Source organism: Neolamprologus multifasciatus, chromosome 15 (assembly GCF_963576455.1).
Source record: "Neolamprologus multifasciatus chromosome 15, fNeoMul1.2, whole genome shotgun sequence".
NCBI classification, from domain to species: Eukaryota; Metazoa; Chordata; class Actinopteri; order Cichliformes; family Cichlidae; genus Neolamprologus; species Neolamprologus multifasciatus.
In genome coordinates, this window is record NC_140453.1 from 24306112 (window position 1) to 24333997 (window position 27886).

At 42.0% G+C, this 27886-nt stretch overlaps 1 protein-coding gene across 1 annotated transcript in view; it reads right to left on the reverse strand.

Annotated features, from left to right (window-relative positions):
- The window catches only part of LOC146502146 (uncharacterized), a 65139-nt gene that overhangs the window by 19240 nt on the left and 18013 nt on the right, over positions 1 to 27886 (reverse strand). Inside the window, exons 6-15 of the mRNA XM_085133605.1 lie at positions 24589 to 24635; positions 23954 to 24087; positions 20482 to 20631; positions 18732 to 18790; positions 14737 to 14757; positions 11959 to 12155; positions 11149 to 11204; positions 6929 to 10823; positions 5666 to 6375; positions 453 to 672 (exon numbers count right to left, since the gene is read on the reverse strand). Coding sequence (XP_084989731.1) covers positions 453 to 672; positions 5666 to 6375; positions 6929 to 10823; positions 11149 to 11204; positions 11959 to 12155; positions 14737 to 14757; positions 18732 to 18790; positions 20482 to 20631; positions 23954 to 24087; positions 24589 to 24635 — 5489 coding nt within the window. The remainder of the gene's footprint in view (positions 1 to 452; positions 673 to 5665; positions 6376 to 6928; positions 10824 to 11148; positions 11205 to 11958; positions 12156 to 14736; positions 14758 to 18731; positions 18791 to 20481; positions 20632 to 23953; positions 24088 to 24588; positions 24636 to 27886) is intronic.

Below are 27886 nucleotides of genomic sequence, written 5' to 3' on the forward strand. Positions count from 1 at the left end.
CAGTGCCAGATGTTCTGTGTATTCTGACATCTTTCTATCAGAACCAGCTTAAACGTTTTTTGCAATTTGAGCTAAAGTAGCCACACGGGCCGGGCTTCGTTCCCCACATGCATCAGTGAGCCTCAGCCGCCCATGACAACTGTTTGTTCGTTGGACCACTTGGAACACCCAACGAGAGCTGCAGGTGTAGAGATGCTCTGAACAGCTCGGCCCTTGTCAAACTGTGATGGCAATCCTTACACTCGCTCATTTTACCTGCTTCTAACAAATCAACTTTGAGAACAAAATGTTGACTTGCTCCCGCCCGCTAACAGGTGAAGAAATAATCACTGTTATTCACCTCACCTGTCACTGCTCACAACAAGTTCACATTCAGACTCTGATCAGAAAGCACTTCGGTTCGGGGCAGAAAAAGCTCAGCATACCTCCAAACCCAGTAGCGTTTCGCGTACCTGGTTCGATGTCCAGAGAGTGGGTGTCAATCTGGATATGCAGCTTCTTGGCGGCAGAGGTGCAAAACTCCTCCAGGATGCAGTGGACCGCCTCGGTGATGTTGTACGGCACTGACTTGGCGAACTTCATCTTGCTGTTGACGACCACGCTGCCCTTCCTGAAGTTGAGGATCTCCAGTTTTTTGAAGCCCGTCAGGTTGGCCTGCAGGAACGGCAGCAGCTGCAGAAGAAGAAGCAGAGAGTGACGCGGCCTGTGAGGCCATAGGGGAGTCTGACTGTTTTATATAATTTGATATTAACAACCAAGTGCTGAGTTTTAATAATTGAAATGACTCATCTGTTGTACATGAGAAGCGGCACACACACACACACACACAAAGGGAAAATTACACATTTTCTCTGAGCTCTTTGGAGAATCTGCACAAAACAAAACTGAAGGAAAAACAGAAGAAAATAGATGTAAATGTAGTTTGGGCCGATTAAACTGTCTCATTATGAATTCTGTCTAAACTGAGTGAATTCATAAATAACTTGATGCCTCTCTGCTCACATAACTCACATCTTTTATGCCCATGAAGCCAGAGCCTTGGCTGAATTGATGCACCCAGTCTAATTTTATCCAGAGTTTTGTGTGAATGTCTGGAATTTCTTTCTACAAATCAATACATTCATCTATGTTTCCTCCTCCTGCTCGAGCAATTCTTGCAATGCCTGAACTCACACTGAAGATTTATATTGTAATTCAGAAGCTGCAAAGACTACAGAACGCCTTTTAAATCACACAAACATCTCTCTGAGGAAGAAACCATCCCACTGTTTGAGTCAATCTGCTGTCAGCAGACACAGCGGATTGACTCATAATTTTAAACTTTAATGTGATATGGATGAACTGTGTCTTTAAACCAGAAAGTAATCAGAGGATTTATCCAGGTTTTTTCTAGTTAAATCCCAGTTTTTGTGCCCCAAATTGATTGGCTTATTCTTCTTAATAGGATTACAGCCCTGTTCTTTTCTCCCTTCAGTTTAAGTCAGTACTTCTTCTTCAATCCCATTTATCTTCAATTCACTTTAAAGTCGATCCTTTGGTGCAATTAATTATAGAAATTACATGTAAATTTTACATGTAACATGGTGTATTCAATAACTTTGCATTAGTATGAACATCTGTACTGGAAGCCGTTTCCTCTCATGCATTTATTTGTAAATGATCCGCACAAAAAACATCCACCTCATAAAAAGAGAAGAATGGCTTTCACCGCATTTAGCCTGACGAGCTGCTTTCCATCTGTTATCAACCAGACAGCAATCGTTTCTATTATTTATAGTACAGCTAACAGCGGCGGTGTTGAAGGGAGGCATATACTTGGAGCTGACTATCTTATTTGTTCACATCTTACTGTTTCTGAGAACCTTTAGAAATGCAGTGACCTACACCTGTTTGGTGTTGATCGCGTTGCCTCAAAGAAAGGAACAGCCTGTTCTGTCTTCCTCCCCACACAGCAGATAGCCGAAAGATTCTTCCTGTTAAAAGGGAGTTTTTCCTTCCCACTGTCATCAGTGATTTGGTGTTATATAATCAAACCGAATTGATTATCTATGCAATGAGTTTACAAAGTTTACTTTAGTCTCTATCAGTGATTCTAAATATTTTTCCTCATTCATCAATTTGAACTATTTTACGAATTTTTAAAATGTATTTTTATCACATTTTTATTATTATATCATAAATTTCAGTTTAAAACAAATATTTTTGAACCTTAAATTAAACCCATGAGAGAGAGACAGTGATATATCACTGATAGAAAAAAAAACACAAGGTTTACTCTTTAAAGTCGGGTTAAATCCCCACAAGTCCAGTTTACCGAACATGCTTGTTTCTTCCTTCATTACACAAATATTTATGGTCCTTTTTGCATGTGTGTGTAAAATGTGTCCGGAAATAATAAGTACATTTATAAGTGCCGCTGGCAGCGAGTGCCACTGATGAGATAATGCTTTTTACAAAGGAGATGCAGTAAAGCTGCGCACTTCGTTTCAGTCATCACTCCTCTTCATGTATTCCTCCTGTCATTGAGTTTTTTTGAGAGCATCCTCACCTTAAATGAGACACTGTGTCGACAAATTAGTATCTCTGAAAATGAAGTTCAACTCACACACACACACACACACACACACACACACACACACACACACACACAATCTGCAGAGTCAAACTAAAAGAGAACAAATAGAAACACTCAACAGTTTTGTTTCTCTAATTTGCATTGACCGGACATAATTACCTCTATTGATGCAGTTTAAACTGTTCAGCAGATGAAGAGTAAAATCTATTCAGAAAACGTGGGTCCCCAAAAGGATTTAAAGTGCTTTCTTTACCAGGCAGTAACTGTAGGCCTGAGTCTGTGTTTCTATTCATGTGATAATTACTGCGTCTTGCAGGGCTTGAATTAATTTTTCACCGCCAGCAGCAGAGCGAGGACACAGAGGAGACGACTTAAAGGCTGCTGGTTCAATTCCTCGAGTTAAACACAAATAAAAAGCTTTTCTGTGTTTTTCGACTCATATATTACCCAAATCTCTCCATTTTCCTGCCTGCCCCTCTTTTAATTAGCCGATATTGCTGATAACGCAAACTCAGCATTTCTGCAAACTCAGTGGTTTTCTTCCAAGTTTCCCAATTAAACAAAAAAGAACAGTAACTCCAGTCTATTCACCTTTGCCACTCTTTCAAACATTGTAAACCACTGACACTCATTAAAAGCCTCAGCTCGCAGGCTGCTCTTCCTTCCTGTAAGGCTTTTAATGTGAAAAATCTGCAGGAAGTGCTTACTCATCGCTGAAAGGTATGTCTATGACTGCTAAATATTTGAATAGTCACTCAACCTTATGTGAAATATTTGCACCTTTAGTTACACTGAGCCGTTTTTAGCTCTGGATTCTAATTGGCTGCTGCACAAACATCACTTGCTGCAGCTCCATATTAGTATGTAAATGCCTCCAGGCTTGAACTCGATACTTTGAAACGTCGGTACGTAACGGTCACCAAAATGTGCACTTTCAGCAGGAATTAGTTTAGGGTAGAGTGTTAATCACTGATGGATCCAAATGAGAAAAATAAGAAAGGTAAAGAAAGATGTGAGCGCCCTGAAGAGAGTTAAGGTTGATAAAACTGTCTGAATGCTAAGAAATCCAGATAGAGCTCCCACTTCTTCAGACATTATTTGATAAGTAGTTTGCAGTAAGTAGGAGGCACGTTTCATCTTTAGATTAGTATTTCAGGCAGAGGACTCGCACCTGCATCATCCATTTACCATTATATTCCCCCGGCGTGTTCTTCCTGCCTCATTAATCCAGCAGAGTCATTGTTCAGAGAGAAATAAGGGCTGTATTGTACCTGCCTGAGCTTGAAATTATTCTCTCGCTTCATCCAAAACATCAAAACATATCCATTCACCGCACAACAACCTGCAGCTCCGACGCTGAGAACTCGGAATGAAAACAGCTTGTGTTATTAATTGTGTCTGGCTTTCTGTTTTACCCATCAAGTCATAGAAGTATGAGGTATCGCACTCACCAGGCACTGTGTCGATATTTTAATCAAAGAAGGAAAAATAGCTCACTGGCATCAAAGCGGGATGAAACCAGCTCCAATTAGGTCTCAGTTTGGGGAATATGTTCTCCTCTCCTCTTATAATAATGTATGAAATGACATGAAAGGAGTCTCTGGTGCTGATGGAGCCACACATGATTATGATTCGAGTCTGTAGCTCCCCTCAGCTCTCAGGCTACAGCTTCATGCTGTGATGCTCTGTTGTTTATGGCTGCACCCAAATATTAAAGAGTTTGAATTTTTCTGCATTCAGCAGGTGCTCAGTTTTTGATTTTAGAATTGGATAATTGCTTCTTCTTTTTTAATGTGGTGATATAAGCCAAATATATCGGCTCTGCCAAAGAGAAGAAAATATCTATGGACCCACGTTTAACGAGGAAAAAACCCCAGTGTAAACAGATATGTCAGGTACAGCAGCTAAATCTAAATCTATCACACTCCAGAACATTAATGTCACATAAAACCTTGAACTTTATAGTCTGTGTCATTTAACACTCTAAAATCACACATTAAATACACCTGCAGACATGACATGCAAATGAATGCACTAGTGCCAAAACCTGCAGTACCTCTAGTTTCCACATGAGGCTCCAAAAGTTAGTCAGTCTCCATAGACTGATGGATAATATGTTAAAATATGTTAATATGTTAAAATGTCCAACTTTACAGCTGAGATAAAAACCTTCAGCGTCTCAATGATGCATTGAGTTTTTCTTTTCCAGTCACCTTTCTCACTCACTATGTGTTAATAGACCCCACTACATTGAATCATATCTGTTATTAATCTCTGTCTTCCACAGCATGTCTTTATCCTGTCTTCCTTCTCTCACCCCAACCGGTCGCAGCAGATGGCCGCCCCTCCCTGAGCCTGGTTCTGCCGGAGGTTTATTCCTGTTAAAAGGGAGTTTTTCCTTCCCACTGTCGCCAAAGTGCTTGCTCATAGGGGGTCATATGATTGTTGGGCTTTTCTCTGTATCTACTGTACAATATAAAGCGCCTTGAGGCGACTTTTGTTGTGATTTGGCGCTGTATAAATAAAATTGAATTGAATTGAATTAATACAAAAACCTGTTTTGGCCTCTATAGATGGTTTCCTCCTTCAGAACAACAATAGTGGAGAAAACCTTTTATTCAACTCTCCTGTTTGAGTTACATCGAGATTTAAAGCTATGCATTAATATTGCCGTGGCCACTTTCACAGACAGGCTGGTGCAGACAGGGCTGCATCATCATAGCTAGTTCATCCAAGTTTACACAGCACATTGAACATGTTTTATCAGTCATTAAGAAAAGCAAAGGCCCAAGGTTAGCAGTACCCTCAGGTTTACCCACAGTTTTATTAATTTTCCATCCATTTGTATTTTTCAGCTGGTTATCGACGCCCCACCTGCAGCGGCTCATGTCCCACAGTTTGAGAAATGCTGCAGTACGTAAAGCTTTAAATATATTTTTACTTAAACAGCTGTAATCCACTAACTGGTGATTGCTGATATATTCACAGAGGTGTGACAGTTTTGCAAACAACACGTAATGACCCTTTAAACCAGACAAACCAGCAGAATAAAGAACCCTAAAGAAGGATGCAGGTTGCATTCCAACTCACCACGTCTAAGAAGGTGTTCTCCAGGGACCTGTACTCAGGTGAAGTCTTGTTGAAGAGGTCCTCAGAGAAGTCCATGTTGGTGACACGCAGGCTGAAGAACACCACCAGCTCCCGGCCGTGGCTGGCCGTGGTCATGGTGGGAGTGGTTAGGTATCTCAGTGGAGGTGCGGCCGTGGTGACAATGGTCCTGTGTTCCTCCTGCACAGACAGGAAGCCGCTCCCCTCTTCTCCCTTTTCCAGGAGCTCATTTGGGTCTGTGGCCACCACGCTGGTTTGATCCAGCTCCACAGCCAGGTCCTGCACAGCTTCTTCCACCATGTCTTCGGTAGCATCCGGCGGGGTGGTGGGGCTTCCGCCTTCTTTTTTTATGTAGCCTCCCAAGTCTTCATCAATAATGACGACAGCTGGCTCGCTTTGCTCTGACTCCACCTCCGGCTCAGCGCTATCACCCTCAGGAGACTCAGTAACAATGGGGACTTCAGATTCCTCTGCTACCTCAAAGAGTCCAGAGTCAATTGTTGGGACGGGTAAAAACACTTCAGAAACATCGACAGAAGCTGCCGGAGGTGTAGGCAGTGAGTCTGAAGCTGGTGGTGCTGTCACACTGATGTCTGTTTCTGGGGATAAATTACTTTTTTGTGTCTCCTCTGGCAACTCTTCAGTGGCTTCTGTGCCCTCTGATGTGCCTGTCGTGTCTGCAGCTGTCACTTCTTTGAAATTTCAGGCAAAAAGGATTAATTAAGTTATGAGTGCTCACAAAGGATTTCAACAAATTACCAAAATGTGCCTGTATACATACATAATAAATTCATACAGCTAATGCAGAATCCTCACTTCTGCACTAAGATAAAATCTTACAGAAAAGATCCATCTGATGGCCTCTTTAATAATCAAAAAATAACCCACAACTTTTCATGCAGCACAGACACATTGCACAGTCTGCACTGAAATGTAGGGAGATCACATTTTGGTTTGCACACGGCTCTAAAATTATATAATCAATCCATCAGAAAACATGTAATCATCTCACTTCCATCTCATTTATAATTACTGTAATTCTCCCATATATTATACTCTTTATAGGTTTTACAAAAGGAACACTAAAGTAATGAAACAAGTAGTGTAGTGTAGTGAAGCGAACTGCTTTCTCCGGCGAGTAATTAAGTAAAGTACTGCATTACTTTTAAGGAAAATAAAAAATTTATGTGTAATAAAGTACTTTTTTGAATAACAACCCCAACACTGCTCTTCACACCTGCTCACCTGTGATATGAGAGATCGCCTCCGAGTGTGAATCCCCTTTTGTCGTTTCTGTCATTGTGGTGGAATCGGCTTCATGCTCCACCTGAGCGTCTACACTCTCTACATCCTCCTTGTTGTAAAAATGATCAATGATGGGATAGTCATGGTCAGGTTCGCCTACATCTTCGCTGGAAGGCTGGACTGGTATGACGGGTAAATTATGCTCCTCTGCTGGGTGATGATAGTCAGTTCTGACAGGATACAGGAGGTTTTTATCTTCAATGACCTGAACACCATCCTCTCCAAAAGGAAGGTTGTCCACACCATCCAAGGGGTGCAGGATTTTAATTGATTCAGCAGGTGGCTCAGTAGCATCTTTTTTAGGTTCTGGTTCTAACATCTCTACTACCCCCTCACCTGGATCCGATTCTAGGCCATGAAGATGCTCCCCTTCTGATTGTTGGACTTCCTCTATTACCTCTTCTTTAGATTCTGGCTCTGAGACTTCTGGTAAACTGTCAACTTTGCCTTTAACCGGTTGAGAAGCTTCTTTTGGTTTTGGGCTTTCAGCAACCTTCACTTGTTCCACGACTTCTTCAGATTGTGGTCGTGGGACCTCAGTTACATCCAGTACTTCTGATTCTTTCCCAGGTAATGGTTCGTATGGTACCTTTTTCATCTCTACCACCGACTCAGTTGGTTCTGGTACTTCTTCTTGCTCCTTTTCTGATTCTGCAGTCCCAACTTCCACAGGTGCCATTTCTGTTACTTTGGGCACTTGGGTTTCCCTTGTCGGTGCAATTTCTGGTTCTGCAGTTTCTTCTGCTGGAAGTTTAACTTTTTCTACCCGCAAAACCTCTTCCTCCTTTCTTTTGACATCTTTATCATCTCGTGCTGGACCCTCAGAAACCTCTTCTTCTGCTGGTTTCACATCTGCTGGCTTTTCCTCAATTACTTTTGCTTCAGGTTCAGAGGCCTCTGGCACTAGTTTTTCTGATCCTGTGGCATCAACCACCTCTCCCTTTGGTTCTGAAACATCTTCTACACTTGTGAGTTGTGACTCTTCCTGTGGTTCTTTAACATCCCCCACATTTGGCTTAGGCTGCAAAGTTGGAATTACATTTTCATCCATTTTTTTAATCTCTTTTGTAATTTTTGCTTTTTCCTCTTCTGGTTGTAAAACGCTGGTTTGTTCATGCAGTGCTTCTTCTGTCAGATCTTTGAGGGTGCTTTCTTCTGCTTCTGCCTTGGGCTCTGAAACTTCAAGGTCCTTCTCTTCAATACCTAGAGTAGTAATTACTTCTGTAATTACTTCTTCTGGCTCTGAAACAGCAACTTCTTGAGATTCTACTATAAACTTTTCCCCTGGCTCTGAGTCTACAGGTACTTTTTGACCTGGCTCTGAGCCTTCAGGCACTTTTGTGTCTGGTTTTGCATTTTCAGCTACTTCTTGACCTGGCTCTGAGGTTTCAGCTACCTCTTTGACTGGCTCTGAAACATCAGGCACTTCATTATCTACTTCAGAAACTTCAGGTACTTCTTGACCTGGCTCTGAAGGCGCAGGTACTTCTTGACCTGGCTCTGAAGGGGCAGGTACTTCTTGACCTGGCTCTGAAGGCGCAGGTACTTCTTGACCTGGCTCTGAAGGGGCAGGTACTTCTTGACCTGGCTCTGAAGGCGCAGGTACTTCTTGAACTGGCTCTGAAGGCGCAGGTACTTCTTGAACTGGCTCTGAAGGCGCAGCTACTTCTTGACCTGGCTCCGAAAGTGCAGGTACTTCTTGACCTGGCTTAGAAGGCGCAGGTACTTCTTGAACTGGCTCTGAAGGCGCAGGTACTTCTTGAACTGGCTCCGAAAGTGCAGGTACTTCTTGACCTGGCTCAGAAGGTGCAGGTACTTCTTGACCTGGCTCAGAAAGCGCAGGTACTTCTTGACCTGGCTCAGAAGGCGCAGGTACTTCTTGACCTGGCTCCGAAAGTGCAGGTATTTCTTGACCTGGCTCTGAAGGCGCAGGTACTTCTTGTCCTGGCTTAGAAGGCGCAGGTACTTCTTGACCTGGCTCTGAAGGCGCAGGCACTTCTTGACCTGGCTCTGAAGGCACAGGTATTTCTTGACCTGGCTCAGAAAGTGCAGGTACTTCTTGACCTGGCTCAGAAGGCGCAGGTACTTCTTGTCCTGGCTTAGAAGGCGCAGGTATTTCTTGAACTGGCTCTGAAGGCGCAGGTACTTCTTGACCTGGCTCAGAAAGTGCAGGTACTTCTTGACCTGGCTTAGAAGGCGCAGGTACTTCTTGTCCTGGCTTAGAAGGCGCAGGTTTTTCTTGACCTGGCTCAGAAGGCGCAGGTACTTCTTGACCTTGCTCAGAAGGCGCAGGTACTTCTTGACCTGGCTCCGAAAGTGCAGGTACTTCTTGACCTGGCTCTGAAGGCGCAGGTATTTCTTGACCTGGCTCCAAAGGCCCAGATACTTCTTGATCTGGCTCCGAAGGTCCAGATACTTCTTGATTTGGTTTTGAAGCCTCGGCTACTTCATAATCTGGCTCTGAGGCTACAGCTACCTCTTTTACTGGCTCTGAAACTTCAGGCACTTCATTATCCCTTTCAAAAACCTCATATACTTCTTTTTCTAGCTTTGAAACTTCAGGCACTTCTCTGTGTGGTTTGGAAACCTCAGCTACTTCTTGGTCTGGCTCTAAAACTTCAGGCACTTCTTTTTCTGGTTCAGAAACCCCATGTACTTCTTTTTCAACTGATACTTCAGCTACTTTTTCATCAGGGTTTGCAACAATTGCTCCTTCTTTGTCAGGTTCTTGAAGTTCATCTACCTTGGAAATTTCAGCTACTACTTCTTTTAGTTTAAACACATCAGCTGATTCTTCGACTGTCTCTGAAACTTCAGCTGATTCTTTGACTGTCTCTGAAACTTCAGATACTTCTTTGACTGTCTCTGAAACTTCAGATGATTCTTTGACTGGCTCTGAAACTTCAGATACTTCTTTGACTGTCTCTGAAACTTCAGATACTTCTTTGACTGTCTCTGAAACATCAGATTCTTCTTTGACTGTCTCTGAAACTTCAGATATTCCTTCAACTGTCTCTGAAACTTCAACAGTTGCCTGCAAAACCTTGAGCGATTCTTCATCAGGTTCAACTACCAACCCACTTTCTGGTTCGAGCAAGCCCTTTTCATTTTCCAACTCTGAAACATCCTTTGTTTCTGAAATATCACCAGCATCGTGGGTTTTAGAGACACCCAAATGTACCTCCTCTTCTTCCTCTGGAAGAGCATTTTCTTCTTCGTCTTCATGAAGTATCACTGTTGGCTTTGTGGGTGGCTGGGCTGTTATGGTGGAAAGTGTTGTGATGGGGAGTCTAACATCAGGCGCCTCCTTTGCAGCAGGAATTGTAGTGAATATAATATTAGCGGTTGGGGTAATCTGACTAGTGTCCAATCTAGGACCTTCTCTGTCGTCACCAACAGGACTCAGGTCTCCCTCTGGTATCAGGTTAGGAGACAAACTGACGTAGGGAGCATCTGTCTCCAGCTCAAGAAGCGCAGGAGGGGTGGGAATGTAGTCTCGCACAAGTTTACCGGTTTCATCATGATGAATGGTTTCAATCTCATGTGTAATGATCAGCAATTCTTCTCCCTTCCCCTCTTCCTTTAATGGCCCGGGTTCACTCACATAAATCGACTCATCAGTAACGTCCTCCGAGCCTGGGAGTTGATCGCTGCCCTCTGCCACCCCACCGGTCACCGCTGTCGCATCATCATCTGGGACTGCTGTTGGGTCAAGCAGGATCTCCAGGGCATTTTCCTTCTCCATGGGGGTGAGGGAAACTGCCGGCCAGAGTTTGTCAACCTCTGGCTCCACAGTGGAAATTTCCAACTCGTTGTGTGAATCAGGCTCGCTGGACTGTGGAGGGCATGTTGGCAAAAATGAAAAAAAAACCAAACAAACAAAACAAACAAAAACAACAACTATTAGACAACTTTAATTTACAATATTTAAGTCTTAAGGATTGTATTTAAATATGTTACCAATCACACTGAAAGCTGTACAAGACAGCACAAACAAAGACTGCTCTAGTGTGACCTGCACAGTTCTGGAGATCAGTTGTCTTCAATTTAATAGAACGTGATGGATAGAGAGCACTGCAGGCTCTATGGGGTTTCATCTGGGGTGGTCTCTCTTTAAAATAAGCCAACTACAGTTTCATTAACCATTAAAATGGTCTTACCTGATTCATTACTCCAACTGAAGCAGTGGCTCTCAATGCTGGTAGGAGGATCTTTTCTATGACATTAAAAAAAAGCAGGTTGAAATCAGATAAAACCAATCAGTTACTCATATTTCTCAACATCTTGTAGTGGAATTATACACCAAGCCTCAAATGCTTTAACTAAATAGAAATAGCTTATTGTCCAAATTAGGAGTTACGTAAAAGCGCGTTACTTTCCACCGGATGCTCCAGGTGTCACTGAGCCCAAAACTCTCAATGGAAACAGAACGTCATAGAGCTCCTGGGAGCCTGATTATGTAAGGTTTTCTATGTTTACAATTGGCCAGTACAACACTGAATTAAAGAGAAGCTACTTTAATTCATTTCCTCATCTTTAATTCAGATAAACGAGGCTTATTTAAAAGAAAGTGTCAGATGGGCTTAGACGTTTTTGACTGTTTTCTGAGAATTCACTGGAGAAGTCTTTATGAAAGGTGTTTTTTTGGTTACAGACTCTGTAGCTGTGAATCCTTCTGTATTGAAATAATGTTCTAACATCGTTCCCGTTGAAGACTGAACAACGCCGGTGTTCACATGTTCTAAATAATCATTTGGGTGAAACAACTTTAGGTCCTGAAGAAATTTTTTAGCTTTTGAAGGGCTTGGATCACAGAGGACGATCTGAGACAGCTGTGTCACAGTAGCTGGATGTTGCCCATGGCGTCTAAAAAACGCAAGTAGAGCTGTTCATGACTCTTTACACTCAACTTATTTGTGCGATGACCATATAAATGAAACCAAAGAGTGACCTCTGTGGAGAGACGTTACCTGGTTCAAAGTTAATTGAATCCAGGTCGACTGGAAGGGACGCCTCCTCACGCAGAGCCTTGGTCACCATTTCCCTGAGTGCAGAGTTGGCTGAGGAAGACTTGGGCGTGTCAGTAGCATTCTCTGAAATCTCAGAGGTGATTTGAGGGGAACTGACCTCAAAGACCAGAGAGTAGTGCACCGAGATTCCTCCAGGCCTGAAAGAGGAAATATTATTCTTTTTATTTGGTGGCAAAACAGACATGAATATGAGGAGCAGACGAGGGATGACATTCAGTTTCTTGGGTAGGTGGGGCAGAGACTCTACAGGGTGAGCTGTGTCAGTGTCAGGAGATACTGCCTCTGAATCTTCTCACTAACCGAGCTGATCAATAAATGTCTGAACTCTGCAAATACAGGTCGACTGTTATGGGGATTTTGTGCTTCTCAGCTTTTGTTTTGTCAGTCCTGTAATATCGTGTTTTAACATAATGCTGCAGATTTCATCGCGATCTCTGGGAGTGTCCTTTGGCAGAAATATCCGCTGTCTTTAAAGCTGCTCACACCTAAAGTTTACCCTGACGTAAATCACCTGCACATAGTTGCTGGAGTGTGTCTGCAACAGCCAATGGTAGGCTGAGCAGGATTAATTTAGATTTTTTTAAAATTAATTTTAAAATGGACAGAGCAAATTTGTCATTTCTTTCTGTAGGTGTTGAATCCAGCCTGAAGTTGAATCTCAGCTGATCAAGTTTCTTAGCAAATCGGAAGTATTTTGGAGTAGTTGGGCGGCTCCATCACCTCTGTATTTGCACAGATGTTGCACTTAATTCCAACTATAAGGCTTCCAAAGGCTGCGTTAAGAGGATGCACAGGTGGCAAAAATCTCCGATTGGCACATTTGTGAATTGCACTAAGTTTTAGATGCCTGGTCTGTTTCGCTTGTTACTCTCTGATTGGATTTAGGCAATAAAAACTACTCAGGTTTAGAATAATTCAGGTCACAGTAAACCTTCAGGTTGTAAAATGACAGAGTTTGCACTCATGTATGCATGACCAGTGTGTGGGATCACAGACACTAAAGGACAGCTTTGACAAAAGGAGCTGACATATGGGAAAGAGTTTCACATACAGAGTTAAAAGGTTGCACTGAGAAACACTACTTTTAAAATGCCAGGCATGAATTTCTGAAGCTACACTTCAAAAACAAGAAAAGAATATCGAGCTGCATCAATATTCTGCATAGCTATCATCATCAGCAGAGAATAAACTGATTTGTTAGATGGGACCGATTAGAATGCCGATGATGTGAATTTCTTTGTTTTGAGTGAACTGACGAAGTGAAACCACTTCTTCATTAGGCCGCGAGACGGTTCTCCATCCAGAACTTGTAAATCACCAGGTTGGTTTTACACTTACTTCCCTTTTATCGCTGTTTTTTGTCTCCTCCACAGACTGTATATAAAAGAAAGGCGTAGTGATCTCCGCCCTAACACACCTTCCACCTTATTTGTCTTGTTAAATCCAATAATAATTACAATAATACATTTCTTATATACAAACAACCTAGTGGCACAGACTCATCAGTCACAGATAAATGAGTCCTACCAACGCCAGTCACATGGTCCATTTGAGCACTTCACTAAAATAAAGTTTTATTGTACGTTGTTTGAGTATTTCTACTCCGCTGTATTGTGGTTGTAAACACTCTACTTTGCACTCCATTTATTTATTTACTACAGATTTGAAAACAAATGTACTCATGCATGGTAACATATCGCTCTAAAGCGAAATCACATTTATGATTCTACATAATCTGTACTTTTATTTTAGGTTCTAAACATATTTTTATGACTTTTCCTTAAATAAGAGACTGAATACTCTTGTCACTCCTTCGTTTTGTAGAAAGTTACTGTTTTTAATACCTGTGATTCACATGTATTTCGTGTATTTCTGCAATCCTCCGTGGCTGGCTAACTGAATGAACGCCAGTATAACATGCTTCCTTTTTCCATCTTTTATGTACAGTCTGTGGTCTCCAGCTTCCCCGAGTAAAACATCTGGTTGCATCAAAACATCTTTAAGACTTGAAAACCAAAACAAGCAGCTTAAAGAGGCTAAAATCTCGAGGGGAAGCAGTCAGTCAGCCGTAGGTTTGTCAGGTCTTCGTTACGTGTTATTGTTTGATTTTATTTTTACTGACATGAGTCCAGCTCTTGCTGCTTATTAAGAAGTAAGAAAAAGTGTACAGATATGTGAAAATATTCTTGCTTATTGTCATAATTCAAACACTGAGAAAAGTCACTCTTTGCTTTGTTGCAATCTGGCAGGAAGATGAAGGAGGAGCTGTGAATCCTTCCCGAGATTAGAGGACGAGCTCCCGCTGAGGGCTCACCTCGTGTTATTGGCCGTGACAGCCCCAGACGCCACAGGGGAAGGCAAATTAATTGGGGGAGCAGCCTGACAATTACAGTATCCACAGGTCTTCCTGTTTCCCTGCTCACCTGTCTTCTCCGACACTGTGACAAACTTCATGAAAAAGCATCTGTGCTCCTTGTGTTCACCTGTAACGCGATTGCAATTCACAGGAAGCTGTCCGCCTGTCTGAGCAGTTATTTGGTCCCCGTGCAGATCTTTGCACTGAGCTGTGTGAACAGTTTGGGGGGGAATAATCCCCCCTCTGTGAGTCTAACTCGGACACAAATAAAAGCTGAGCCGCATGTTGGCAGGAAACTGAACACAAACACACAACAGGAGGCGGATACTACAGGGGATGTTTCATCTCTTGGTGCCATTTACCCGTCAGTGTCCTGGGTCTCGCTTACATTGGGGAGAAGAAAAGAAGGCATTAGAGCTGGAAATGAAAGTGTAACAGAAAGAAAGGCACCACCGGGATGACAAGAGCCACAAGAAACGAGCCATTCGAGTGTCACTTTAAATTCGGCATGAAATGATGCGCATTATGTTGGAGTCTGAAAAAGCCTGTTTCTCTGGGGGAAAACACTGTAGACAAAAGAACAACAATCAATGTTAAAGCTGGCAAAAAAACATGCTTAGAATAAAATACAAACTTTAACAATGAACAGCTTAAATAACCTGCTGCATCAGGACTGAGTGGCTCTGACTCCTGCAGTGATTTCTGTAGCAGCGCTTTACATCGAAGGTGGAAAAGTGGGAACAGTGATGAGAATAATAAGCGTTACAAGTAACGGCATTACTAACTCGTACATTAGTAACGAGTAATCTAACTAATTACTATTTCTATCGTTAAAACACTGTTACCGTTACTAACAAGAAAATGTGGTGCGGTCGCGTTACTATTTTTCAACATACAGACGTCTGTGTTCAGCTTACCGCACCTTATATCAGTTGTACGGAAGTAACTGTAAGTAATCTGGGCGCTACAGCTTTAAGCAGCTGCGCGCTCCCGCGGACGGTAATCACTGTCTGCCCGACGATCAGTTTTTGCACAACACCTGGAGCTAAGGGGGCAAAACAATTGCATGAGTGCTGCTGTTTGACTGAGGAAGAATAAAGTAGTCGTGGTAAGCCAGTCACATGACCACTTCAAGATGACAAAGCAACAAGGTGATATATACCAGTTTTTAAATTGTGTTGATAAGCCACGTAAAACCAGAGTCATGATAAACAATATATACACAGTGTTTTTTCCTGAATAGTTTCGTCACGTTTACTGTCTAAGGACAGTGCTAGCAAGCACTCTCTGCTTATGACCCAAAAACCCCCAAAAAACAGCCTGTTCGTGTTGGTGGAAGAATGCACCATGTCGACCAATCAAAAAATGATATGGCAACATGACATTTGGTTGTTTAGGGAAGAGGGGAAGTTTTAGTAGTGACGGCGAGAAATAGAGATAAAGACAGCAGAAAGAGAGAGAGCGAGTTTTGAGATGTGAGAGATTTGTGATGTTTAGCATGTTTGAAGTGTGTAGTTAATGTGTTGTCTTGTGTAGTTAAGTGTGTAGTGTTGTGGTTTTGTGTTGTGTGTAAGACAATGAGGCGACTGCTGTCTCCAGGTAGAAAAAGGAGTGATACACCTGCTGCTGTTAGACCTGCAGGTATCAGGCTGTGATGTTCTTCTTTATAGTGGACAGAATTTAATTTTTTAGGAGTGGCACAAATAATTTGTGTGGTACAGAGCCCTGCAAGGTGACTACCAGGCCATAACAAATGGCTGCTGCTCAATTACAGTGGGGGGGAGAGAATTCTCAAATGATGAAACACATACCTGCTTTAAGACTGTAAGGCACAATGACTGGTTTTGTTATCTTTTTTTTTTTTTTGTTAAGTACTGCTTATGTATTGGCTTTGTTGCTGATAATAGTTCAGAGAAAAACACAAACAGCTCTCTGTGACTGTCAACTTTGAATAACAGCACATAGTTTTAGTTAAAGAATTACTTTTGTGTACATTTCAAAGAACATTTTTGCTTTTGAAGTTGAATGACGTGATTTGATTTTGAACTTTTGCGAGATCTCGCAATTGTTTTGCGAGATCTCGCAAAAGTTGAATTCCAACAATGGCGGCAGCTACTTAGTTATAATATTACTCTTTCTGGGTCACAAAATAAACTTTTAAGATATTTTGAGGCGTGAATGTAGTTGTGTAAACGTCAGATATCTGCTCGGTTTACAAGACATCACATATTTGCAAAAGTGCTCCGACGTTTTCGGAGATCTGACACCCACCATCTCGAAGCTAACGGGAGGTCGAGACCTACTACAGCTGGGAGGAATACCGCTTTCCCGGCACATCGTGCCTCGACCTCCCGGTCAGAGCTGGCAGCCTCTGAAGAATGCGGCTAAAACTTTTGCGAGATCTCGCAAAACTTTTGTGAGATCCCGAGTTTGTTTTGCGAGATCTTGCAAAAGTCCGTCTTAATTTTTTTTTCTCCCATGTCCCTTGCGGGGCTCCGTAGTGTGGCATCTTATTGAATGCAGAACACCTGATGGTTATGTCAATAGTTTGAAGTGGTTATAAAAAAAAAGGGGGGGTACAAGGGAAATGGCTGCAAATAACTTTTTAACTTTTTTTTAAAATTGACAATTTATATTTGCATGTAAAGTTATGAAATATGATTCAATAAACATGTTTGTGGTTGTTACAGTAAAAAATATAACTTTTTCTACTCAGATTTTATGTTTTTTGTCTGATTTTAGATCAATTATGTTAATACAGTATGTCAAAATGAAAACATAACTGTAAATTCAGACACGTGAGGTTGTGTTGAAAAGATTGATACCAAACAAGGCAAAGTAAATAGTTTTTAAAGGTGAGGCAAGATCAAAAGTAATTAAAAATGACCAATTATACCCTGGACCCCAGAGGGTTAAAGAATTTTTTAAAATGCAATAGTTACTTTTCAAGTAATTAATTACTTTTAGTATCTTGTAACTCAGTTACTAACTCAGTTACTTTTCTGAAGAATTAACTAGTAACTATAATTAATTACTTTTTCAAAGTAACTTGCCCAACACTGCATGTGAAAGCGTTTAATGAGACAATCTTCAAGAAGTCCTCTTCACAGTCACATATGCTCAGAGACACAACGGCACCCCCTGGTTGGTGAACAGTTGCTTGGTGCAATTGACCTCAAACAGTACAGTGAAGCACTAAAATCCTTCTCATAGTTGCTTTGGTTACGAGCAGGTTGTCACGAAGATGCCGATCTGTCTGCAAACACTCGGAGACTCAGCGAGCAGCAGTGAAACATGCAGGATTACCAGTGGTGTCTACGGTGACATTCTCAGAGTTTTGGGGTTGAAGATGAGGTACCGGGTGGTTAAACTGGTCTAGAGGTGCACGTGAGGATGAAAGGTGAATATAAGATTTATAACCACAGACGTCTGCAAAGGCGTCGGAACGCTAGCCCGCAATAACAGAGTCACAAACAAAGCAAAGTGCCGCGTGTTTCAGGCGTGTCCTGTCTGATCATCTGAGTCAGATAATGAAATGAGCAAGTGTTACTTTTATGTGCAGCCAGTTTGGTGGCAAAGTCGTCCAGGTGAAGTATGTTATCAGAGATAATTTCATTCTTTGGCTTTTAAGGAAGCTAAAACAGGCAGGATGCACAGACATCTGTGTGTGAAGGAACGATTACTCTTACATCAGGTCATATTGTGGTTAGAATAAATGCCCCGTGCTGCTGCGAGGTGGCTGTACGGGAGACGTCTTGAATAATTTTGCTTCGCTAAATGTTAGAAAAGCTCATAATCGTATTTGGCGCCTTGGTCAAGGGCTTTATGTGGACGTGAAAAAACCATATCAGGCATATATTTGCGATTGAGCCTTGGTGCGCTTGGTGAAACTGAATTCGAAACGCTTGGATTACAGAACCATGCAAAACAAAGTGCTCTGTGACGAACGGTTGAATATTTGCTTAATTCATTCCTGTTTGACTGATTTCAAACCAAGTTTTTTTCTAAACGATTAAAAATGACTTTGTTTTCGAGAAAAAACTAAAATAATATTTTCTTCCCTTGTCAGGTTTCGATGCTGGCCCGCTGTCACTGCTTATAAACAGGAAACGCATCCAGCAGAGAATCTTTCCATTCAGTCTTGTTAGTAGTGGCACGAAACATTCGCCTGCGGCGGTGTCTGAAACAATCCGACTCACAACCGGCATCTTATCTATTCACAGGCCGCCCACGCCGACTGATCTGCTCGTTTCAGATGTGATGAAATTATCGAGCCTCGCTGGATTGCCTCGCTGCCACCACCGCCACACTGGAGAGATTTGATTACTCAGATGTATGCTTCACAGTTCGAACTCACCTGATACCCAGCACATGGATGGATCTAAATCCAGGAAGTTTGTCAAAGACATGCTGCATCTGCAAAGGAAAGAAACAAACTTCTTTATACCGTCGTCACCCTCTTGCCGCTCCAATGTAATCGGTTCTGGGCCACCAAACAAGAGCCAGCGTGTGAACACGCAGAAACACCGCATGAATGGAAAACCCCCATTGATATCTATCTTTGGGCGAGTTAAGCACCTGGACACTTATGACATAATCGTCTTTAAGAGCTCCATCAGGCAGCATCCCGCTGCGCCTAGCGTGACTTTAAAGGACCCAGCTGCCTTTCTTTAGCGTCAGAAAAAGAGAAAATAACTTTGAAGGACTCAATTTCTCAGCAGGGTACTCGACATGACTCGCAGCAAGGAGCCCGGAGCAAGGAGACAAAAGGAAAACACTCGTAGGGAGAGCGGGCTGGGGGTAATCTTCTCCCTTTCTCTGAACCCTGACCTTGCTGCCCTGTGGTGTAAGCTTCTTTACTATCAGCCTGGACCAGCAGCGCCGGCACAAACGGACGCTGATAGAGGAAGAGGAGGAGGAGGAAGGGCAGGAGATCAGACTGTCACAAGCGAAGCTCGTTCAGAAACTGAGAAATAAAGATTTAGTTCTTTGATTAAAAGTGCAGACTGATCCTGATGCAGCAATGCAGAATTAACCAATCAGAGTTATTTAATTCTTCCGTTGCAGCCGTTGTAAAGAGCGAGACCCAGGAAGAACAAGGTGCTTACACAAAGAGTGCCTCCCACCTGAACCCCTCAGAATCAGCTGATGTTTTTACAGCAACTTTAGCCCAGATGTTCCCCTCATATGTTGGTTGAAATTTGCTGATTTGTCATTATTTTTCCAGCGTTTCTCAGTGTTTGGCAGATATCCACATGAAAGTGTCAGTGTGGAAAAACACGTTTAAACTACTTGTGTATGATATCCAGTAACCAGCTCTGAACATCAATGTCATGGGATATATCATAGTTTAAATAAACTGCACCAGTTTAACTGAAAAGAGTGCTGGTACCCTGCATGTTTGATATTTTCTGATCATTTTCTGAGGAAAACTGCAGAAAAAGTGAACTTTAAAAGGGTTTCCACATGGTGGAGGACCCAAATGCAGACACGCGAAACGAAACTTTTAACAGAAAGCAAAATCAATTTGACCCTAAAAGAAAAAGCCTAAAATGAGAAAACTAGAAAGTAAACATAAAAAACCCTGAACACGGATACCTGGGGAGAATATGTAAATACCTGGAAGCACAAAACCTTGGAAACATGGCATGAACATAACAGATCTGACAAAGAATGAATAACAACAGACTACATAAATATACAAGAGGGTGACGAGGGAAACGAGACGTAAACTGGGAGCTTGACACGAGAGACAGAGAGAGGGAGTGAGACATGACGGGCTGAAGAAACATACATGGATACACATGACAGACAGGGGAGACATGGAACAGAGCACAGGGAGGACACATGTAAACAAGAAGGGTTGATGAGAAAACTGGACCAGACAAATGAAACTAAACATACAGCAAATGCTAAGAAAAACTAACATATTCCAAACACAAAAAATTCACAAAAAGACAATAACCTCAAAATGCTGGGTCATAATCACTTTAGCAGTTTAGGGTGCTTAGATTTATTTTCCCACTTCTCTCTATTGGTTTGAGTGAGGTAGTTTTTTTTTATTCTTATCAGCAGAGGTTGGAAAAAAAGGAATCAGGAGGTCTCACCTGGTCCTGCAGGTGTTGTGCCAGGTCGATGTACTGAGGGGAATCCGGGTCATCCAGCAGCTCTCTGTAACCCGGATCCACCAGGTCGATACTGAACTCCACGATCTGCTCCACCGGACTCTCTGGGACGACATTTGGAAGCTCCGGGTCCTTCAGGACGGCAAACGAGACAAATGAGAAGCGCTAAAAAGGGACAGCTTACGTGCGTCTCTTCGTTATGCTTTAACATTTTAATTTGCATTTCCAAATACATGAAACTGACTGGTATGAGAGAAAATAACAAATTTGCTTGTGTGAATAGAACCACATATGCAGACGAGAAAAAAGAAACGATAGAGCGGGAAATTCAAGCTGAAAGCTCTTTTTATGATTCATATTTCGACAACCATAAGGATCAAAGGAAGTTTTCATACATCCAAGCACAACAGGAAATAGCGTATCTCTTTGTTTATGTTTGAAACTAAAGCAAAGATATTCCATAATGAAAGTATGAGGAAAAAAATGGCTGCAAACATGAAATAGGCTCGTCCCTATATGTTTAACGCTCCTGTAGGCCGTGAAAGAGCAACGACCTCACTGCTGCGGTCATTTCAGAGAACAGTCAGCAGCGAAATGACGCCATGTCCCCGCATGGCTTTAAAGGAGTTTGATGTCAAATGTCAGCCCGGGCTTTTTGTCCTCCTCCTCTCACCGTAACCGTGAATAGGTCAGTGGTGTGAAAAAGCAGTAATTATCTGAGGGGGAGGAGTGAGGTGCTTAGCAGCTCCACCTGTGCAGCAGGTAAACCCGCCGTCTGCAGACTGAAAGTCATGTGATCCTTCTCCAACAAACACAGCTGCCAACGTGCACATCTTTCAGGTTTTTGCAAAGATGGCTTTTTCTTTTGTTGTTTCTGTTTCACTGAAATGAGCTGAAAAGAAAATGATGTGACTAAAAATAAGTGCAAAAAACTTCACTGGCTGAAAACTGGCTGAGGTGTAAAGTGAAGTGTGAATGAAGTTTGTGCCTCCGTTCATCTTGTGTTCAGCTGGTGATTATCAGAAAACCTCCATCTGATGTCTGATGTGCAGTCGAGGACGTTTCAAGAACAACCAGAGGAAAGCTAAAGGAAGCACGAGGACCACAGAAGAATTAAATGTAAGAATATGTCACTCAATAGAATTTGACAAAGTAATAACTGATCCCAGCACTGTGAACGGTTTTTAAAAAACTGGACACCACCAGGTCCCGTGGATGTGATGGGACTTTCTCCTAAACACTGTGTCTGCTGTTGTGACTCCAGCTTGGAGTCTGTTGTTTCGGCTCTCAGCTGACTCAAGCTTCATCCCTAAAATAATGAGACCTGTAGCTCTAACGTAACCATGATGAAATGCTTTGTTTGCATTCTGGTAGAGATGCTGTGGAGTGAAGCAGAGATCTGATGATGCTTTGATGGGTCTGAGCTCAGCGTTAAACACCAGCCTCCCTCACAGTCTCCTAAACAACACGACACACAAAGGTGTGTATTTTTTATATAATTAAAAAACAGCAGCAGGTGGAAGGTAACCTGGCTGTTTCACTCATGCAGGAGTACAGGACACCCCCCCAGGGCTGTGTGAGCTCTCTCCTTCCTGCAGTATAGAAACAAGCTTGTGATTCAATTCTCAGATCATATAGAATAGAATAGAATAGAATTCAACTTTATTGTCATTGCACATGCACAGGTACAGGGCAACGAAATGCAGTTTGCATCCATCCAGAAGTGCTTTAGCCATGATATAGATATATTACAATATATATTAGCAATAATATAGATATGTAAGTATATTACAGAAATGGGTCTATTATGGTATGTTATAATGTACACGGTATGAAGTATGTTATGAATATTCTATAACTATACGTATGTACAGGCTGTAGTGAGTACAAGCTATGTACAGGCTATGAACAGGATATAAATATGAAATAAAAAAACTATACAGAAATCTGAGATATACAGTTATATAGAAATTCTGTTTGCTTAGAGAGAGGGCAGGGACGCTGCTTTGGTGGGAGGGCAAAACCAAATGTTAAATGTAAATGAAACCGAGGGAAGATCGCTGATCTGAGATCAGGCACTGACCTTGGCTGTCAGTTAAAGCCGGTTTGAAGCGTTGTTGTTGGCCCTTTTTTAAAGAACGCTAACAGCACAGTGGGTGGATATTATTTTATAAGGGACCTATTGAATCTATTATCAGTTTTGGTATTACGTTTGGTAACCTGTCTGTTGAGCTCCGATCACAAACTCAAAATCTGATCAACGGGGCTGCAAAGCTGTGCTGTGTGTGGATCTGATATCATGTTTATTTTAGGCCATGTGCTCCCTTGTTTGTCCGAGACAATAAAGTCTAATCGAATCTACCTTCTTCTTTTCCCACAAAGGGAATCCCGAGCTAGTTCCTCCTGCTTTTCCTGGTGGACCCCAAGGCATCTCCAGGTCAGAGGCGATATAATCTGGGTGTGCGGATTTTATCCACTGCAGTGTTACCCTGAGCAAGCCTCTCCAATACCCGCTGAAGGTCACTGTTGACTGAAACCAGTGACCTTCAGCGGGTATTGGAGGACATCAGAGGGCTGGTGGTTTACGTGCCACAGGACCTTCGTTTTAGCACTTTGTTTTGCTTTGTTCTTAATCACCTTTTTCACCGTCTTCTTGTTTTCACACTACACAACACAAACGCTCTGGGAATAAGAACGAGGTGGATTATGCTGGTGCAGGAACCGGAGGGCTCACTGTTGTTTTGACTTGGACAGACGTGAAAGAAGACAAAACCAATCTTTGTGCTTGTCTTATTTATTGATGTAGCGTTAAAAAGTTAAAAAAAATCTTTGCTTGTGATTTGTCCACAGTGCAACGTCATCCCTACAGTGGGTCATACAGCGGGACATACAGCGGGACAATGATCCCAAGCAACAGCAGATCTCAGAACGGCTGAGAGAGAAAAGAATCGAGGTGCTGCGACGGTCCAGACCTCAGCCTGACTGACATGCTGTGCTCAGAGAGCTGTGCACAGACAAATACTGCAAACCTCAATGAACTTATGCAACACTGTGAAGAAGAGTGGGCCAGAATCCTTCCACAGTGACGTGAGAGGCTGATAAATCACACAGAAAATGATTACTTCAGCTTATTGCTGGTAAAAGTGGTTTTACTCCATCATCAGAGTAAATTAGTTTTCACAGGACTGGTTGAAGGATAAACCTTTGAGTTCTCAAGTACGGAGCAGCTAGTAAGCAGCTCTTAATGGCTTACTTACAGGTGATTACAGGTTAAGAAAGAGGACAGAGGGACAGAAGTGATGCCTTTCACTCAAATTAACTGATGTATAATTTCATGAGCGCTCCAGCGTGACATTTTCAGCCCGTCAGATACTTGAGCTTCTTCCTCCTTCAGCTTTCTGCAGCAGATAAGAGCGCCAGATTGATACCTCGTATGTGCTGTAATACTCTGTACCTCTTTGAGCTCCTTGGCAGGGTGGCTTGTTTCAGGGGCGGAGCTTGGAGAGGCACTTGTGGAACTGAAGAAGACAGTGGTGCTGGTGACGAGCACCGGGGGTGCTGACGGGGGATCGGTCTGAGCCTCTGGACCTGATGAGAGACAGGAGCAACGTTAATCTCAGAATAAACCAACTACAATCTACTTGTATAATATATTTGTGTATAAATGGTAAATGGCCTGTATTTATACAGCGCTTTACTAGTCCCTAAGGACCCCAAAGCGCTTTACATATCCAGTCATCCACCCATTCACACACACATTCACACACACATTCACACACTGGTGATGGCAAGCTACATTGTAGCCACAGCCACCCTGGGGCGCACTGACAGAGGCGAGGCTGCCGGACACTGGCGCCACCGGGCCCTCTGACCACCACCAGTAGGCAACGGGTGAAGTGTCTTGCCCAAGGACACAACGACCGAGACTGTCCAAGCCGGGGGTTGAACCGGCAACCTTCCGGTTACAAGGCGAACTCCCAACTCTTGAGCCACGATCGCCCCCGATCGTATACGACAATATACAATGAAAACAGTAAAAAACTCTCAGTGTATAAACAGATGACATGCATTTCACTGAAGATGTCCTACCTGTGATTTCCGGGAGCTTCTGCGTCGGTGCAGGAGTCGTTGCTCCCCTGCAGAAAGACAAACACACCATGACACAAAAATTTCACATTCTGAAAGTGAGCAGGGGTGTCAAACATGAGGCCCAGGGCCTAGAGTCGGCCAAGCAGAGACTCCAGTCTGGCCCCACTTAACAGCACTGAAAAATGTGAAGCAAGGTGTAAATGATTAAGTTTTACAGCTTTATTATTACTGACAAAGACCTCCCACATGCCCATTCATGCTACAAGTAATTAGAAAATACATTTAAAAACATAAACGTTCCTGTTTATTCACTGTATGTGCTACAGAAGTTCCTGTTTTCACATGGATGCTATTTTTCTGTAATTTCGCACATTGATTTTTAAAGTTAAAGAGTGCTTTCTTTCATTCACTTCAGCAGAATTTCTTTATTGTGTGGAAAAAACAGATGTGTTGAACATTGCACTTCTTTTTCTTATACTAGAATATCTCAGGGATTAGATGTGAAATTCAATTTCTTTGACATCCCCAATTTGGAGTTATTGAAGAATTTGAAAACTACTAACGCACATCTTTGACTCATCTTTTCAAACATTTACAAACAATGAAAATAGTTACAGGAACACATATTACACAAACATAGGTATATTTTAGATTGTATAATGAAAACAGAGGATGATCTAGATAAGTGTAGGATTTGATAAACGTTTGCGTTCTCCCCCTAATATGGTCACTTTAAGTGATTTCATGTTTGTCTTCTATGTGTATTAACATTTATTACTTATATGTTTGAGATAAAGATTTGATTGATTGATTGATTGATTGATTGATTGATTGATTGATTGATTGATTGATTGATTGATTGATTTCCTGTCACATCTCTCCTGCTCCAGGTTGGTGTATGTACGAATCAGAACATACACTCAGCTTCAGGCAGTTTTTTCTACTCATGGTTCTTAATGACATCACAGTAAGAATATCCCTAATATGGTAATCTGAAACAGAAGCTCCACCCACCTTCTGTTCAGACCTTCTGTCAGAATGAAGATGGCTTAAAGTGGGAGGAGCTAAAACAGCTTGTTTCACACAGGAATAACTGAGGGGACAGCAGCGAGGCTCAGCGTGACATAAAGAAGGTTTATGTTGAACTGTGAATCATGCAAAGCTGTTCTAGTATCAGTAATGAGCACAGCTGTAAGACTTCCAACTTTATGTTTTACAGATGCACTGATCTGAAATTAAAGACTTTTTTTTTTTATATCCATCACATTTTTAGAACTCTATTTGGTTCTTCCAGAAGTTTCTTCCTGTTAAAAGGGAGTTTTTCCTTGCCACTATTGCCACTCTTGCCAAATGCTTGCTCACAGGGGGTTGTTTGGTGGGGTTTCTTTCTATCACTGTAGAGTCTTTACTTCACACTATAAAGCACTTTCAGGCAGCTGCTGTTGTGTCTGTCCTGTTTTTGGCCGAGAAACGCAGCTTAAAACTTTGCTCTATGTTTGGTGTGAGCACCGGTGGAAAACGGCCGATGTTTGAACAAAATCTGTTTTACTTCATGATGAGGGTTACACGCTGATATGCATTTGAGTTACTTAATAAAACATGGCCATGCTGTATGTTAAATGTAATGCTAATCCCATATAAAGCAGAGTGTTTTTGGGCTTAAGCCTGTCGTATCCAAACGCCACCACAAACACAAAGGATTTTGCTTTTAAGAGGGAAGAAGGGCTTCTTCCAAAGTCTCAAATGTTTTACAGAGAACATTTAGTGCAGATGAAATATTAAAACCCTTCAAGTTAAAAAAAAATAAAATAAAGGTCTGCACGTTTTTTAATCAAGAGAGCAGCAGAACGAGCTGAAACACCGACACTCAGATCAATGAGTGAAAATGATGAATTAATGTAAGAAACTTCACTCTGCTAACAACTCATACGCACACACATTACTTTGTATTTATTCCTTTATGGAAGAGACACAAAGATCAGACATAATGACGGTGCTGAGTCATCCACGAATGATTACAAACGCACAAAAGCACACCTGTCAGCTCCAAACGGCACTCTCTCCACCGTGTTCGTGACATTAAAGCAACATCTGCACCGATGTGACGTTTCTCCCTGAAACATGACTCACTGACAGACTGCTCAGCTGAACTTATGAAAATGATGCTTTGCTGCAAATCAATAAACACTTAAAATTTACAAATGAAAACATACATTTGAAAATCCTTTACTGTAGCACTTCAGTCCTTAGTAAAGATCCAATGAGGAACCTTTTGATTGCATGTGTGTAATTACCCCTCAAATCTGCTATTTGTTAAAGGAAGTTATTTATTTTTCGTGCTCCTCTCCCGCTCCCTCTCCCTGCACACGTTATGTGTGGTAAGATGTTTCTGATGCATGAATACATATTTTGAAGGAATCTTTCGATTGAAGTGGCAGAAATGTGTAGACAACAACAGAAAAGAACATAACGACCACCAGAAGCTCATCCACCGTTATTTTTGCCCAAGCTGTCATTGACGTCAGTCTTGGAAACATGTCTGTAAATTTCAAATATAAATATAAAAAAACGTTTCTGGCACCTGCAAAATTCCCAACCTGTAAATGGCCAATAAATGCCTGGAATCGATTAATTTTGCGGGCAATGACGGTGCTGAAAATCTGCTTCTCCATTCAATTCAATTAAATTAAATTTTATTTATACAGCGCCAAATCACAACAACAGTTGCCTCAAGGTGCTTTATATTGTAAGGTAGACCCTGGAATAGTACATACAGAGAAAAACCCAACAACTATATTATCCCCTGTGAGCCAGCACTTTGGCAACAGTGGGAAGGAAAAACAAGAAGAAACTTAGGCTCAGGGGCAGGTTGCCGCCCCCGCCTTTATTGAGTGCACATTGTTAAGTTTAACTAATGAATATTTCTAACAGCTATGTAAAGTTCAGCACGTGGTCAGACACTAAAATCGTGTTGGTTTGCATAAAACCTCTGAAACACGCCTCAGGGAGTGAGGGTTCAATCAGAACCATGATCCTTTTAACTAGATTACAAAATCTGATCTTAAGACTGTAAACGTGTAAAATTACACAAACGTGTATTCATGTGTACAGTGTATAGTTTTCAGTGGACACACAGGATATCCTGTGTAAAAACAAAATGAAATATCTATAGTAGGCAGTGAAAAACAGGAACTTTTATGTAAGTGTTTTATTTAAGTTTTTTTACCGAATTCCTTTGGTGGAGCAAGAATGACCATGTGGGAAGTTTCTGTCAGTAAATAAAGCTGTAAAACTTCAA